This window comes from Pongo abelii, chromosome 3 (assembly GCF_028885655.2).
Source record: "Pongo abelii isolate AG06213 chromosome 3, NHGRI_mPonAbe1-v2.0_pri, whole genome shotgun sequence".
Classification (NCBI taxonomy): domain Eukaryota; kingdom Metazoa; phylum Chordata; class Mammalia; order Primates; family Hominidae; genus Pongo; species Pongo abelii.
In genome coordinates, this window is record NC_071988.2 from 102,109,176 (window position 1) to 102,123,950 (window position 14,775).

Below are 14,775 nucleotides of genomic sequence, written 5' to 3' on the forward strand. Positions count from 1 at the left end.
CAAGAAAGAACCAACTTCCTTTCTCTGTTGCTCATAGCAGAAAGATTTCTGAAGGGTTATCTAAGTAAGATATGTTTATTTCTTATTTCTCTATTCACTCTTTAATTCATCATAGTTGGCCTCATCATCTATTGAAAATGCTCTTGATGACATCACCAGTGTAAAGTTCTCTTTCTAATATTCAGCAACATGAAACCCAACTAGTTATTCTATTCTATTCCTTTTGATAGATGCACATTAGGAATATCATCAATTCATTCACTCAGCAAATAGTTATTGAGCGGCCAGTATGTATCAGGCACTGTGCAGGACATTGTTGATAGCATGTAGAACAAAATGAAGTCTCTACCTTTATGGCCCCTGCAAACTAAGAAGAAAGAAAGGCAGTTTATTTTCTTTTTATTTATTTATTTATTTTTGAGACGGAGTCTCATTCTATTGCCCAGGCTGGAGTGCAGTAGCATGATCTTGGCTCACTGCAACCTCCGCCTCCTGGATTCAATTAATTCTCCTGTCTCAGCCTCCCAGGTAGCTGGGATTACAGGTACCTGCCACCACACCCAGCTAATTTTTGTATTTTTAGTAGAGACGGGGTTTTCCCATATTGGTCAGGCTGGTCTCGAACTCCTGACCTCAGGTGATTCACCAGCCTCGACCTCCCAAAGTGCTGGGATTACAGGCATGAGCCACAATGCCCAGCCAAAAGGCAATTTTAAAATGAAGTAAAACATAAAGAAATAAGTACCAAGATAGATGTAGCTGCTATGAACAAAAATAAAACAAGGCAAAGCCATAGCACCTGGAATGTATATGCTACTTTTGTTAGAGAGACCAAGGAAGATTTCCAGAGGGGTGAAATTTTAGCAGAAATCTATATGAAGTGAGAGACCAAGATTTTTAGATAGCTGAGGAAAGGCCATTTTTGGCAGAAAACATATCATACAAAAGGGCCCTAGGCAGAAACATTTTTATCGGAAGACCCATATGGCTGGAGTAGAATAAGTTATAGGGAAAATAGTGGGAATTAGGTTGGAAAAATATGCAAGAAACATACTATATATGTTGAAGGTAGAGGCAACAAGACTTGTGAATGGATTGAAATGAATGTGAAGTGTCATGAAAAGTAGGCATCAAGAAGAACCCTGAGGTTTTTGGCCTGAGCAATTAGGTAAATAATGTTGCATATTACATGGAAAGAAGATTTGGTTGAGGTGGTGAGACAGGATATTAAAAGAAGTTGTGTGATAGACATGTTCAGTTTCAGTTGTCTATGAGACCTTAGAGAAGAGAGAAAAGAATATATACACTAGTCTGAAATTCATGAAAGAGTAAAAAGTGATAATTAAATAAATTCATGGAACTGGATAAGATCAACTGGTGTGTGAATGCAGACAGAGAAAAGATGAGGACTAAGCCTGGGAGAACTCCAAAATTTAGAGGTCAGGAAGAAGAGAAGGAGCCAATTAAGAAGAGATTGATGAAGCAGAATAAAATCTTGAGAATACACAGTGTCACTGATGCAGATGAAGAAAACATTTCACAAAAAAAGGTGGTGAACAATTATGTCAAATGCCACTTGGAGTTCAAGTAAAATTTTTTAAAAATCAAATTGACCTTTGGATTTGGAAAGATAAAATAGTTGGTGTGAGAAACAAAGCTATTTCAGCAGAGTGCTGCAGGAAAGTGACTGTAATAGCTAAAGGAATATTGAGGATTCTGCTATAAGGAGAAGCAGACATGCGGGACTGTAATTAGCCTCTTTCTTTTTCAAATAGTAGATAGTACAGAATGTTTAAATGTTAATACTAATGAACTTACACAAAGTAAATAAATCAATTATTTGAAAGTAACATGAGATGAAATGAGGTCAAATGCACAGAAAGAGAGACTGGCCTCGGATAGAAGCATGGATATCCAAGCCCTTATAACAGGATGAAAGGAAGCACACAGATCTAGGTGCAGATGGATCTGCACATCTGATGGGCAGAAGACACAGTGGCTCTGTTCTGATTGTTTGTATTTCCAGAGAGAAAATAATTGAATGTGAGAAAGGGTGTTTGTGAAAGTTTGATGAGAGAGAAGATATGTAAAAAAATTGGGAGCGTGGGAGTTTATGGTCATTAATTTTTACTGAGACCAGTCATCATAGTTTCTTTTTCTAGCCAAACTCAGCTGTTGCTTAAAAAAAAAAAAAAAAAAACCAGAAAAGGAACATTGGGTTGAAACGGTATCAGAATTTTCTAAACTAGATAGAAGGATGTGTGCAAGAAATCTGAAGTGCTACACAACTGAACAATTCTGATGCTGCATTGTGGAATCTAAATTTAATAAAGAGAAAAAATGAGCAAATAAAGAAGACAAGCATACTAAGCATACTAATATGTGATGGTTTAATGGATTAGTGGCTCCGAAGAGTGGAAAGGATTATTGGATTGAATATGTTAGCTAGAAAGACAAGTGATGGAGGTCAGAAAACAGTGGATAAAGACAAGATTTTGGAATTGTGCAGTCAAAGAAAGAGTAGATATTTGTTTTAGAAATTTAGAAAATATAAACAAAATCAACTTATGGAAAGCATATATATTATATGCATACACATTTGTGTACATGGGTGTGTTTCTGAAGTTAATATTTTTCATTGATCTATATTCATCACTGTACCAATGATATATGATGTAATTATTGTAGCTATTTTGTCTAATAGTGCAAGTTCTACTGTTTATTTCTCCTTTATAAATCATCTTATTCTTAACCATTTGTTCTTCAAGCTAAAATTTTAAGTAATGAAAGATACCCACTTGTGTTTTGCTTAGAATTTCAGCACAGTTATTTCATAACTTTTGCTCAACAATGGAGTCTTTTCATTTCGTTTTACAAAAAATGTTTTGCAAAATGTTATAATGCTAATAAAAAATAATGCAAGTAAAGATTGCCTGCACAGTAACTAATGGGTTATCACTAGCATAAAACCCATCGTTTTTGTATAAATATTTTGTATTGGATCAACTTATTGAACTGTCTTAGAAGTTTTTTAATTCACTCTTCTGGATTTTCTAAGTAAATTACCAGTTCATATATAAATATAATAATTTTATTTTCTTCTTCCAAGTACTTAAAGCTCAATTTTTAAAAATTTTCAATCCCTGGACATTGTAGAACATTTTGGATACTAATGTTGAGAAAAGATATTCTTAAATTATTCCTAATTTCACTGGTAATTCAAAATAAAGCCATTTAGTCAGGCGCAGTGGTTCATGCCTGTAATCCCTGCACTTTGGAAGGCCACGGTGGGTGGATCATTTGAGGTCAGGAGTTCGAGACCAGCCTAGTCAACATGGTGAAACCCCATCTCTACTAAAAATACAAAAATTAGCTTGGAGCGGTGGCGTGTGCCTGTGATCCCAGCTACTCGGTAGGCCGAGGCAGGAGAATCACTTGAAACTGGGAAGCAGAGGTTGCAGTGAGCCGAAATCGTGCCACTGCACTCCAGTCTGGGCAGCAGAGCCAGACTCCATCTCGAAAAATACAATAATTAATTAATTAATTAATTAATTAAAGCCATTTAAAATATAGATATGTCTTATAAACTAGGAGAGAAAAAAACAATGATTCCCCCTGAGAAATCAATCCCCAACCATTGCAAAATGAACAAGCCAGCTATATGCAAAATTCTTAGTTTCTTATGTTAAATAACTACAGATTGCAAAGTGGCTGCAATTATCCACTTTGTCCTTTATCCATGACCTTTTGCAATGAACTTGGAAGCTCCTCTCATCAAGAGAAGAAGTCACTCTGCCCTGCCTCTTGAATCTGGACTGGCCTGCAACCTGCTTTGGCCAACAGGATGTGGAAAATAAAAGTGTGCTTGTTCTGAGCCCAAGCCTCCAACAGGAAAGACAAAGAACTGTGCTAAACATAACCCTGTGAATTGTATGAATAGTGAAAATTACATATTTTTTATATATATGTAAAACTGCGATTGACTGAGATAATATAGAATTTAAAAATAGCACAAAACATTCAGAAAATAACTTGTTGCAGAGAGATTTATAATGATGGGCATTTCTAAATGTTAGAAAACGATAGTTGATTCCTAGAGAACTTAGGCTACGTTTGCAAAATCACTTACGTTCTGAAACAAAAAGAAGGGTCCCTAAAACTAATGATTCATTAGCACATTCCAGAGATTTAAAATTCTAGCACATAACGATTCCTTCATTTGTCTCTATCAGAGAGCACACTGACAGTCTGCTCTCTGGGTAACACAAGAACTTAGCTTTGTTTGACAGCTCTCATTCCCTGGAAAAGGGTGTTTCAGTTTTAGTACAGCAACATACTGCTTAGCATGCTTTTTTTTTTTTAGGTGACTTTGGCCTCACTGTCAATGAAGTCCCATTTTGATATATCAGGTTTATGTCCCCTCAGTATTTGGCAAGAAAAATCAGGCAACACATGTAGTCAGCTTATAAAAAGTTTATGAATTTGTATTTTAATCCACTTCTGGGAAAAGACAAGCAGCCAAAGATCCAAATGACATATTAATGGTCCAAATTTTACTCTAATTCATCTTTTTCCAATATATGAGAGGTAATGAGGACCTAACTAAGTATTGCATTAGTCTTTTCAACTAACATTGGTTCACTTTTGAGGTCACAGGCCCCCTCAGTAAAATCTCAGATTCTACATGCCCCTTGGTATCTTATTCCCCACTTCAATATCAGAAGCAATGTGTCTTGATATTTCTTTATTGCTTGTTCTTGTGGGGAATTTTTACATGGTTAACCAAAAACTAGTATTTTCTGCTTAGGTTGCTAATAAATAGATCAGTATTCATGGCTTCAAATGAATAGCATGTGAGTTTTTTAATGCTTTTGTTGGTTGTACCTTGACTTGTTCTAGATAGGATTAAAGGGTTTTATCTAAGGAAAATATGAATTTTGGAAGTTTTTCCTTTATAAGCATAGCATCATCATTTTTAAAAGCCTTTTAATATATAAAGTATCATTTTCATGTGTCTTTTGGGAAATTAACTGTGATTAAAAATGTTATTAGAATTAAAAAGATCATATATTGTATGATTCCACTTTTATGAAAAATCCAAAAAAGAGACTCTATAGAGATAGAAAGTAGATTAGTGATTGCCTGGGGCTGGGGGTGGAGATAGGGATGGCTACAAATGTCATAAGGGATCTCTTGGGAGTGATGAGAATATTCTAAATTTGAGTTGTGTTGTGCAACTCCATAAATTTACCAAAAATCGTTGAAATCACTTAAAATTCAGGGTGAATTTTTATGTTAAGTAAACTATACTTAAATAAAGCTATTATTTTAAAATGTTATTAGTTAAACCTAAGCAATTATTTATAACATTTTAAAATTATTCTTAAGTCTATAGGGCTCTGAATAACAAAGCTTTCAGTTACTGAAATACATCACACTCAGGCTGAAATAAACCTAATTCTTCAAGGGGCTCTTTTGACCTATTTGTCCCATTCTGGATGCCAGAATAGTGGTTTTATTGTCAATTGGGTGTGTCTTGTATATATGTGTATGTATGTGTATGTATATATATATAGTGTATATATATACACTATATATATACACGTATATATATATAATAACTAAAAAGTTTGTTTCAATTTTAGCTTCAAATTATATAAAAAGTTTTAACTGTGAATAACTAAACTTAAGAAAGAAACTGAACCATGTACACCAACCCTAACATAACTATATACACCAGGCAATGGAATTCTGATATGATTATTCCATTGCCATATCCCCTAAGGAATTTATAAAACTCTTAACATGCTACAAATACAATAGCAACATTAATGACAAAAGTTTTCAAGAGCAATAGGTATTATTTATTGAGTGCTTAGCATGTATCAGGCATTACCAAGGGCTTAGCAAAATAGTGTTATTTAATTCACACACCAATTTAGGTATTATTATGCCCATTTTATTAGAGAGGAAACTAAATCTTAAAACGTATTACTAACTTACCGTGTCACACAGTAAGTAGGTGACAGAGCCAGCATTTGAATCCAAGTCTATCCATCATGCAGTAGATAAGAACCTGAGTATCATGGGAAGCCAAGCTGGGTGTGAGTTTGGGTGCTCCCCTCTCTAGCTACATATCCTTGGGAGTTACCAAAACTCTCAATGCTTTCATCTCCCACATTTATAAAATGAGGGTAATAATGCTATCTAGCCATTATAAAATGTTTGAAACAATTAAATGAGATAATGAATGTGAAGCTTTTAAAACTTCGCTGAGAATATAGTGGCTTCTTAATAAATGATAACAAATATTCATAGAAGAAATAATTACTATTAACTGGAGAAAAATATACATTTTGAAATGAATACACAATTAAAAATTCTTAGGCAATCCACAAAATATAAATAAGGCAGTGAAATTTCAACCAACCCTCAAGTTCTTGACAGCTATTAGTATCTGCCACCACATCTGTCTGATTATCAGTGTTATCACCTCTTCTGCCTCTATAACCCTCAACCGTGCCATTTAAAAGATGTATTTCTAAAATTAAATGTTTAGTTGTAATTTCCTGACAATTTGTCAGCAATTACTACATACTAATAGTTCCAGTCAGATTTTAAAAATAATTTAATAAAGCATTGTGTTCATTAGAAAAATATTTTATTTTAGCAAACTTTTTAAAAATTTCACAAAAAAGTCTTCTTAAAAATCTTCCCAAGTCTTTGTAGATTCTGTGGCACATATACACCATGGAATACTATGCAGCCATAAAAAATGATGAGTTCATGTCCTTTGTAGGGACATGGATGAAGTTGGAAACCATCATTCTCAGCAAACTATCGCAAGGACAAAAAACCAAACACCCCATGTTCTCACTCACAGGTGGGAATTGAACAATGAGAATACTTGGACACAGGGTGGGGAACATCATACACTGGGGCCTGTTGTGGGGTGGGGGCAGGGGGGAGGGATAGCATTAGGAGATATACCTAATATAAATGACCAGTTAATGGGTGCAGCACACCAATATGGTACATGTATACATATGTAACAAACCTGCACATTGTGCACCCTAGAACTTAAAGTATATATAAATCTTCCCAAGTCTTCTTATACTTTTACACATATGTAACCATGCTTGGAAAGACACAATGAGGGAATTTACATTTGTTCTATGCAGGTTTGTGTGAGAACAGCCACAGGTGATTATCGTTTTTGCGTTTAGAAGTTTAGGTTTAAAAAATTTAATTGGGCATTTTTTGGTTGAAAATTTTAAAAAATCATAGATACAATGATTAATAACCAGAATTCTAATTGAGAAAATAAACAACAGTGTTTGCATGATGTTTACGAATTGGGGGCTCAGGGCAGATGACCCCAACAGCACATGAACGTAAGCTGAGCAGTTCCAGGCAGGCAGGGAGTCTCTGTTGCTCTACAGACTTAAAGGAAAATCATGAAGAAAGAGGCTGCTTAATGGCCAAACTAGCTAAATGCTCAGGTCTAAGCAGGATTCTGTTGTTTTGTTTTTTGTTTTGTTTTGTTTTGTTTTTGGTAGAAACTTGCTGGATTTTTCAGGAAGGTGCTTAAGAGCACAGAACTAATGAATCTAAGTGAGACATTGAGAGTAGTTTGAGTGACTTGCCCAGGGCTATATACGATGATTCTAGAGGGACCCGCACTTATACTCCGTTTGACCTCACTTAAAGTCCTCCATCATCAGAAAACCAAGAATTCACAAAAATCACAGAGCAGAACAAAAATCACAGAGCAGACATTTAACTCTCACAGAGCTGGAGAAGTGAGATTTGAAATAAATTTAATCAGGTTTCAGGGAAAAGGGGATTTAACTGACCCAAGAAGGCTATATATAGTAACATAAAATAGTGAAATTATGGCCAAATGTATATAATTTTAGATTATCAGTCATTTTACTTACAAGAACAATGAAGCATAAAGAAATTTTGGTATTAGCTTATGATAAACACCAAGACTTCATGTTGTTTTCGAGTTCTTTAAATCGACATCAATTTTATAATTTTTATGTATTCATTTTCTGCTTAATCTAGAAATAATGGCAGTGAATTCATCAAAGTGATCATGAATTGTCTATATGTTCTTCTAGTTCTATCAATTTGTGCTTTAAATATCTTGAAACTGTTTTTAAAGGTTCACTCAAGTTTTGAATTGTATATTTTTCTATGACATTAACCTTGTATCATTATGTAGTGAAGCTCCATCCCTAGTAATGGTTTTTATGTGAAAATCCATTTTGTCTAATATTAGTATACTGATAACTGCTCTTTTTGGATGAAAACTCTCCCATATGTATGTTTTTTGATCACCTAACTTTCAACCTTTAAGTGTTATTATGTTTCATGATATATGATACATATATATATACATTCTAATAAGCTTGTTTTTAACTTAAACATTTAGTCATTTATACTTATTACAAATACTTAATTATTTTAACTTCTTATAATCTGTGTGAGTTTGCTAAGGCTGCCACTACAAAATACCCCAGACAATGCCTTAAGCAACACAATTTTATTTTCTCACAGTTCTGGAAGTTGGAAGTCCAAGATAATTGAAGGGGTTGGCAGATTTGGTTTCTTAGGAGGGCTCTTTTCCCTTTCCTTGCAGATGGCCATCTTCTTGCCGTGTCCTCACATAGTCTTGACTCTGTGCACATGCACTCTGGCATCTCTCTGTGTGTCCACATTTACACAATCAGCTTGGTTTAGAGCCCACCCTAAAAAGCTCATTGTAATGTATTCACATTTCAAAAGGCTCTGTCTTCAAATACAGTCACCTCTGTGGTACTGGAGTTCAGGGTGTCAACATATGAATTTGGGGAGGACACAACTGAACCCATGGCATTATCTTTACATTTTGTGTATTTTATTTTTCCTGACTCTTCTATAATTTTCCTTTTCATTATTGCCTTCTATTTAATTGGTTGATTAACTTTATATATCCCACTATAATTTAAAGGTCATATATACTATTTCTTATTTCTTAATAATCATCCTAGATTTATACACACATATTTATCAAATTCTAAAATTGATCAATACATCTGCCCTCATTCTGGAAAATTCCAGAACATCACAACACTTTAATCACTCCCTCCAAATATACAAGTTTATTTCAAACATTTTAAACATATCATTCTTTTTATTTAAGAAGTGATTATTGTTGTTTTATACAGTCAATATTTGTTTCTATGTACTTCTATATTTGCAACTTTCTTTGATTATTATTTTTTCTTTATCTTTGACTTGACAGCTAGAATCACTTCCTTTTGCCTGAAATATATCCTGCAGAATTTCTTCGAGCAATGATCTGATGTTAGTCAAATCCCTTATTATTGTTTTGGTCTGAAGATGTTTATATTTTGCTCACTGGAAATAATTTTCCCTGGCGTACTGTTCTTGGATAATTCTTATATTTTCTGGATTCACTGAAGATAGTCGTACTTCATGCATTTTTGATTTCTCAGCTTTCTGTTGAGGCAATAAGTTCTATGAGCCTCTGTCTCTGAACGGGTAGAATTTGTTTCCTGCATCCTCACCCCACAAGGTCATGGAAACCTTGCTCGAAGTCCCTGAGGTTGGGCAAATGCTTTCAGAACAAAGATTATTTTAAGGCCCTGCTCTCCTCTCTGGGTTCCTGCTTTCACTTAGTTTTTGGACTCAGAATATTTCTTTTCCTTGCCAGGGCATCAATGCATTTTACAAGTTATTGTTTTAGATTTTATTCAGAATTTTTATTTGTTTTTAGTAGGAAGGTCAGTCACAATATCTAGTCTGTCATTCTGCTGGAGAAATAAGTTTGGTTCATCTCTCGTTTAAAGACAGTGGGGAGGATATTTGGGATATTTTTCTTTTTCTGTTAATATAATTCCATGGGTGGGGGCTTCTCTGTGTGTGTGTGTGTGTGCGTGTGCATGTGTGTGTGTCCCAATATGACATAACTGACATTGGGAGCAATCTTGATGGTGAAAAGATGTCCAGCACCTTTAGGAATGAATATGAAATTATGAAATATTGAGAATTATAGCTCATGTCCTTGTTTAAGGAGGTGCAGCCTTGCTAGACATTGGTCTGTAGTGTGAGTCTGAAGAAGTCTCTGAGTTACTGTTTGTTTATAGTTTGTGCTGCATAAATTAAGAAATAAGTGGCTTAAAAGCATGAAGAAATTGATACTAATTTACATGGAGTTATGTGGGCAAAATGAAAAGGGCTAAGGATTGAAGTCTGTATAAGAATGCACCCAGGAATAACAAAGAATGCTAGTTCCTCCTGCCATATCTGTAGGATATATAACTAATCCATTACAATACTTTCTCCCCTTAACCAAGAACGTGCTTGAGAATCCTTTTCAGCACAGTATTCTCAGCATTCAATGTTAAACAATCAGAGAAGGTAATCAAGATAAAGCTATCAGCATAATAACAACTAATTGTTAATTGTATCTCTGTTGTTCTTTTCATTTTTCAACTGGAATATTGTAATATTGTTAGTACTTTTTTTTTCTTTTGAGACGGAGTCTTGCTCTGTCACCCAGGCTGGAGTGCAGTGGTGCGTTCTTGGCTCGCTGCAACCTCCGCCTCCTGGGTTCAAGCGATTCCCCTGCCTCAGCCTCCCAAGTAGCTGGGATTATAGGCGCCCGCCACCACGCCCGGCTAATTTTTTGTATTTTAGTAGAGATGGGGTTTCACCATGTTGGCCAGGATGGTCTCGATCTCCTCACCTCGTGATCTGCCCGCCTCCGCCTCCCAAAGTGCTGGGATTATAGGCGTGAGCCACCGTGCTGGGCGAGTAACGTGTGTTTTTAGGTGCAGTGGGGAAAAAGAATCTGTTCAATGTTATAACCACTCTTTCAGAAGCCCTGCTTCCTATGGTCACTCATATTAGTGTTTTACATCATTCTATCCTATGGCATTCCACAATAAATCAGCTCTTTCATATTTTTGTCTTATTCTCTATTCTGTGCCACCAGTCCGTGATCTTTATTCGTGACAGAAATTCTCGTGGGCAAGAGATATCAGGATACATCGACTATGCCCACAGGCTAAAGACGGAAGATTTTGAAGTCTACTTTACCGGAAAAAAAAGACTTCTTCCAAGGCCTACAGATATAAGGTAAATTATATACAATTCTTTCACCCTTAGAGGCAGGGACAAAGAGTTTTTATTTTATGGTCTACATTGTGCCTAAAATGCTAATGTATATATAACAGGAATGTGATACAACTGATTATTACTATGCAAATAACTAAATCTTAAAATAAGGAATAAGCATAGATGCATTGTTTTTCCTTTAACAGCCTGAGAAAAAGGATTCTTCAGACACAAGATAAGTAAATTCCCAGTGACATTCCTTTTCAATGATAAGTAGCGCCTAAAATTTGTTAACCTCATGAGGCTTTTGCAGCACTTGGGACTTGGGCTGTCCAGAAGCCTCAAGGGCTGCTCATCTAACATGTTTTCCTCCACTTTTCTTTGGTCACCAGCCAAAGTGCTGGCCCCTGATCAGCTCACCCTCATTTCTCTCATCTCTCTCCTATTCTGGGACACCCATTCCTTCACACCCCTCATTCTTTTTACTACCAACCCTTGCCTTTTATTCTAGAACCCTTATCTATCACCTAGCATCTACTCTACACTGCCAATCTATTCACAGATGGGTTCTTCTACTCCCTTCTAAATAGCATGCAAGCCAAAACTTTTTATTCCCTCTTACTTAACTATAGAACCCCAAAATTAAATAGCAGCATTATGCTTTAACTCTCCACTGCTGTATTCAGATCATTATTTGATGATTATAATAATACCTACCTCCTCTGAGATGCCTGTTATCCTCTATCCACGCTTATTGATATTATCTGAAGACTTCCTTATCCATCACCTTTTTTTGGTTTGTTTGTTTTTGAGATGGAGTCTCGCTCTGTCACCCAGGCTGGAGTGCAATGGTGCAATCTTGGATCACTGCAACTTCCACCTCCCGGGTTCAAGCAATTCTCTTGTCTCAGCCTTCCATGTAGCTGGGACTACAGGCACACACCACCATGTCTGGATACTTTTTGTATTTTTAGTAGAGACAGGGTTCCACCATATTGGTCATGCTGGTCTCAAACTCCTGACCTCAGGTGATCCACCAGCCTCAGCCTTCCAAAGTGCTGGGATTACAGGCGTCAGCCACTGAGCCTGACTCCCATCACCACTGTAATGGACTTAGCTGTTTCCTATCCTACCTAGGATAACCTTTCATTTAACTTCCCTCTTGCAGTAATGCCCAATGCCCATGTCTTTTTGATTTTTGGTTGTATCTGACCTACTAACATTCCAAAGTCGATCGATCTAGACATTTTTTTCACTGCACTTGTAGCTACCCACCTGGGTACTGCTGAAGGAAATTTTAGGAAATTTCACAAAACTGTGGATTTCTGCTACTAATAACTTATGGTTTCCAAACTCAATGGAGTCCTTTATGACTCTTAAAACTTATGTTCAAAATTAAAGTCATTTTAATTTCTGAAGCCTGCTGTTGCTTCCATATCACCTGTCTTGGCAAATGGCACCACCCTTGAAACCAAAGGCAAAATCCAGTTGTTATCCTAGACCTCTTGTTTTTCATCACCACCTTTATAACTAATAATTTATTTAAAACACTGAATTGTATTATCTTAGCAGCTTTGTTTTGTTAAAGCAAATGTACGATATCTCATTTCACCTGCAAACACTTCAGCATGGATCTTTATCTGATAACATTTTTAAGGAAAACATCTTGGCATTATCATACCTAACAAAATACTTTCCTTAATGCCATCTAATACCTAGTTCACATTTCATTTTCACCCTTAATAACATTTAATTGACTGTCTAATTTATTTTTTATAGTTTGTTTGACCAATCAAAATTCAAGTGATATTGTGTTTTGTCTTACTATATCTTGACCTCTTGCATCCTTTTTTTTTTTTTTTTACAATGGTCCCCCTCATTCTTTTTATCTTCTATGCTATTGATTTGTTGGAGAAACCAGGTCCTGAAAAACATTGTCCTCAAATGTCTTACATTCTGGATTTTGCTGATCCAGTAAAATCGTGCTGTTTATTCTACTATCTATATTCCTCTATTCCCTATAAACTGATTTGATTAAATGCAGTATAATTTTTTTCTAACTAAGAAATTTTAATATGTGATGCTCTATACTGACTGTTGCCCCAATTTTAGATCTGAGCTCGATCAGTAGGTTCAGGTGGTGTCAGTCTAATTACTTCATTACAAGATTTTCCATAAACTTTCACCCAATGGTGTTAGCATCTATTATTGAAAGCTACCTAAATATTTTTACTAAGGGTTGAATAATGGTGAATCTATAATCCTATTATTTATCCTGAATTTTTTAGCTTGAATTCTTCTATAGAGAAAAACTTTTCCTTATCACTTATTTAGTTACCTTGAAAGAAATTCATGCAGAAATACAAAATAAATATTTTTTTAATTGATAGAAAATTTGAAGCCCGAAACACAAAAGAGTGTAGAGATTATGCCAAATTATTTTTCAGAGTAGTTGTATCATTTTGTATCCATGAGAAATACTGTATAAGTGATCTCATCCTCACCAACACAAGATATTAACAAACTGTTCTTTCCCACTGTAGTGAGTTATAAATGATCTCTCAATGTGGTTTTAATTTTTATTTACTTGATTATTTATTAGATTGGGCATCTTTTAATGGCTGTTCAGATTTTCTTTCTGTGAAGTACCTATTAAGATTTTTCCCTGTTATTTCAAGTGAGCTATTCTTTTTCTTGCAAATTATAAGATTCGTTTTATTTATTTTTGGATATTGATGAATCCTTTGCCTCTTATGTGTATTTCAAAATATCATCTCTCTGTGTGTAGTTCTTCTTTTTTTTTTTCATTGATTTTGATGGTCAGAATCAGAAGTTCTGATAGTCAACTTAATGCATTTTAAACTTTACCTCTGCAGTTTGCGCTTTCGTATTTTGTTTAATAAATCCCATCCTTTTTGGAAGTCATAAATATACTGTCTAATAGAATATTATAGTTTTGCTTTTGATTTTATATCTTTAACTACCCAGTATTAATATAGAATACGGTAGTTAGGCAGTTGTTATTAGGGGAAAAAGTCCCTTTGGTATATGAAGTTCCATACTTAGTTTGATTCAGAACTAAAGCCAAAATTTAAAATTAAATATTTCATAAAGTCTCTATATCCTTACCTTTTGGCATGGATCCTTACCTTTTATTCTATGCAGAGACAAACATTTTGTGTCTATGATTAGAATCTAGTCTTGCATTTTTACTGTGGAAAATATAAATGTCAATAGACAGCTGCTACTATTATGAAATGCAGCAGTAGAAAGGGCCCTGACCAACTGGCAATCTTTTCAATTCAGCTTCCATCTTAACTATGTCTTTAAGATTCAGTACTTTCTTTTTGACACACTTGTGAGTAATTATAAGTGGATAGCAGGTTACAGTTTCAAGTTCCTTCACACTTCCCTATTGATATGGGCATGACGAGCATTATTCTTACCATCAGAGAGAGGATAAGATAAAGAGTAAACCACTTACTAAAGTTCATAAGTGAAACAGTGATGAGAGAGGACAAGTTCTTCAGCATTCTAATTCACTGTTCACCTCTAGAAAACTATTCCTGGTTTAAGCTTTTATATCCCAAGGACAACTGTACCATGTAGAATCACTTATATTCAGCTCCACATATAGTTGCATAC

The 14,775-nt window shown here is 35.1% G+C and overlaps 1 protein-coding gene across 1 annotated transcript in view; it reads left to right on the plus strand.

The window, feature by feature from the left end:
- CFAP299 (cilia and flagella associated protein 299) overlaps positions 1 to 14,775 on the plus strand; it is a 657,858-nt gene that overhangs the window by 555,766 nt on the left and 87,317 nt on the right. Inside the window, exon 4 of the mRNA XM_003776468.5 lies at positions 11,009 to 11,151. Coding sequence (XP_003776516.2) covers positions 11,009 to 11,151 — 143 coding nt within the window. The remainder of the gene's footprint in view (positions 1 to 11,008; positions 11,152 to 14,775) is intronic.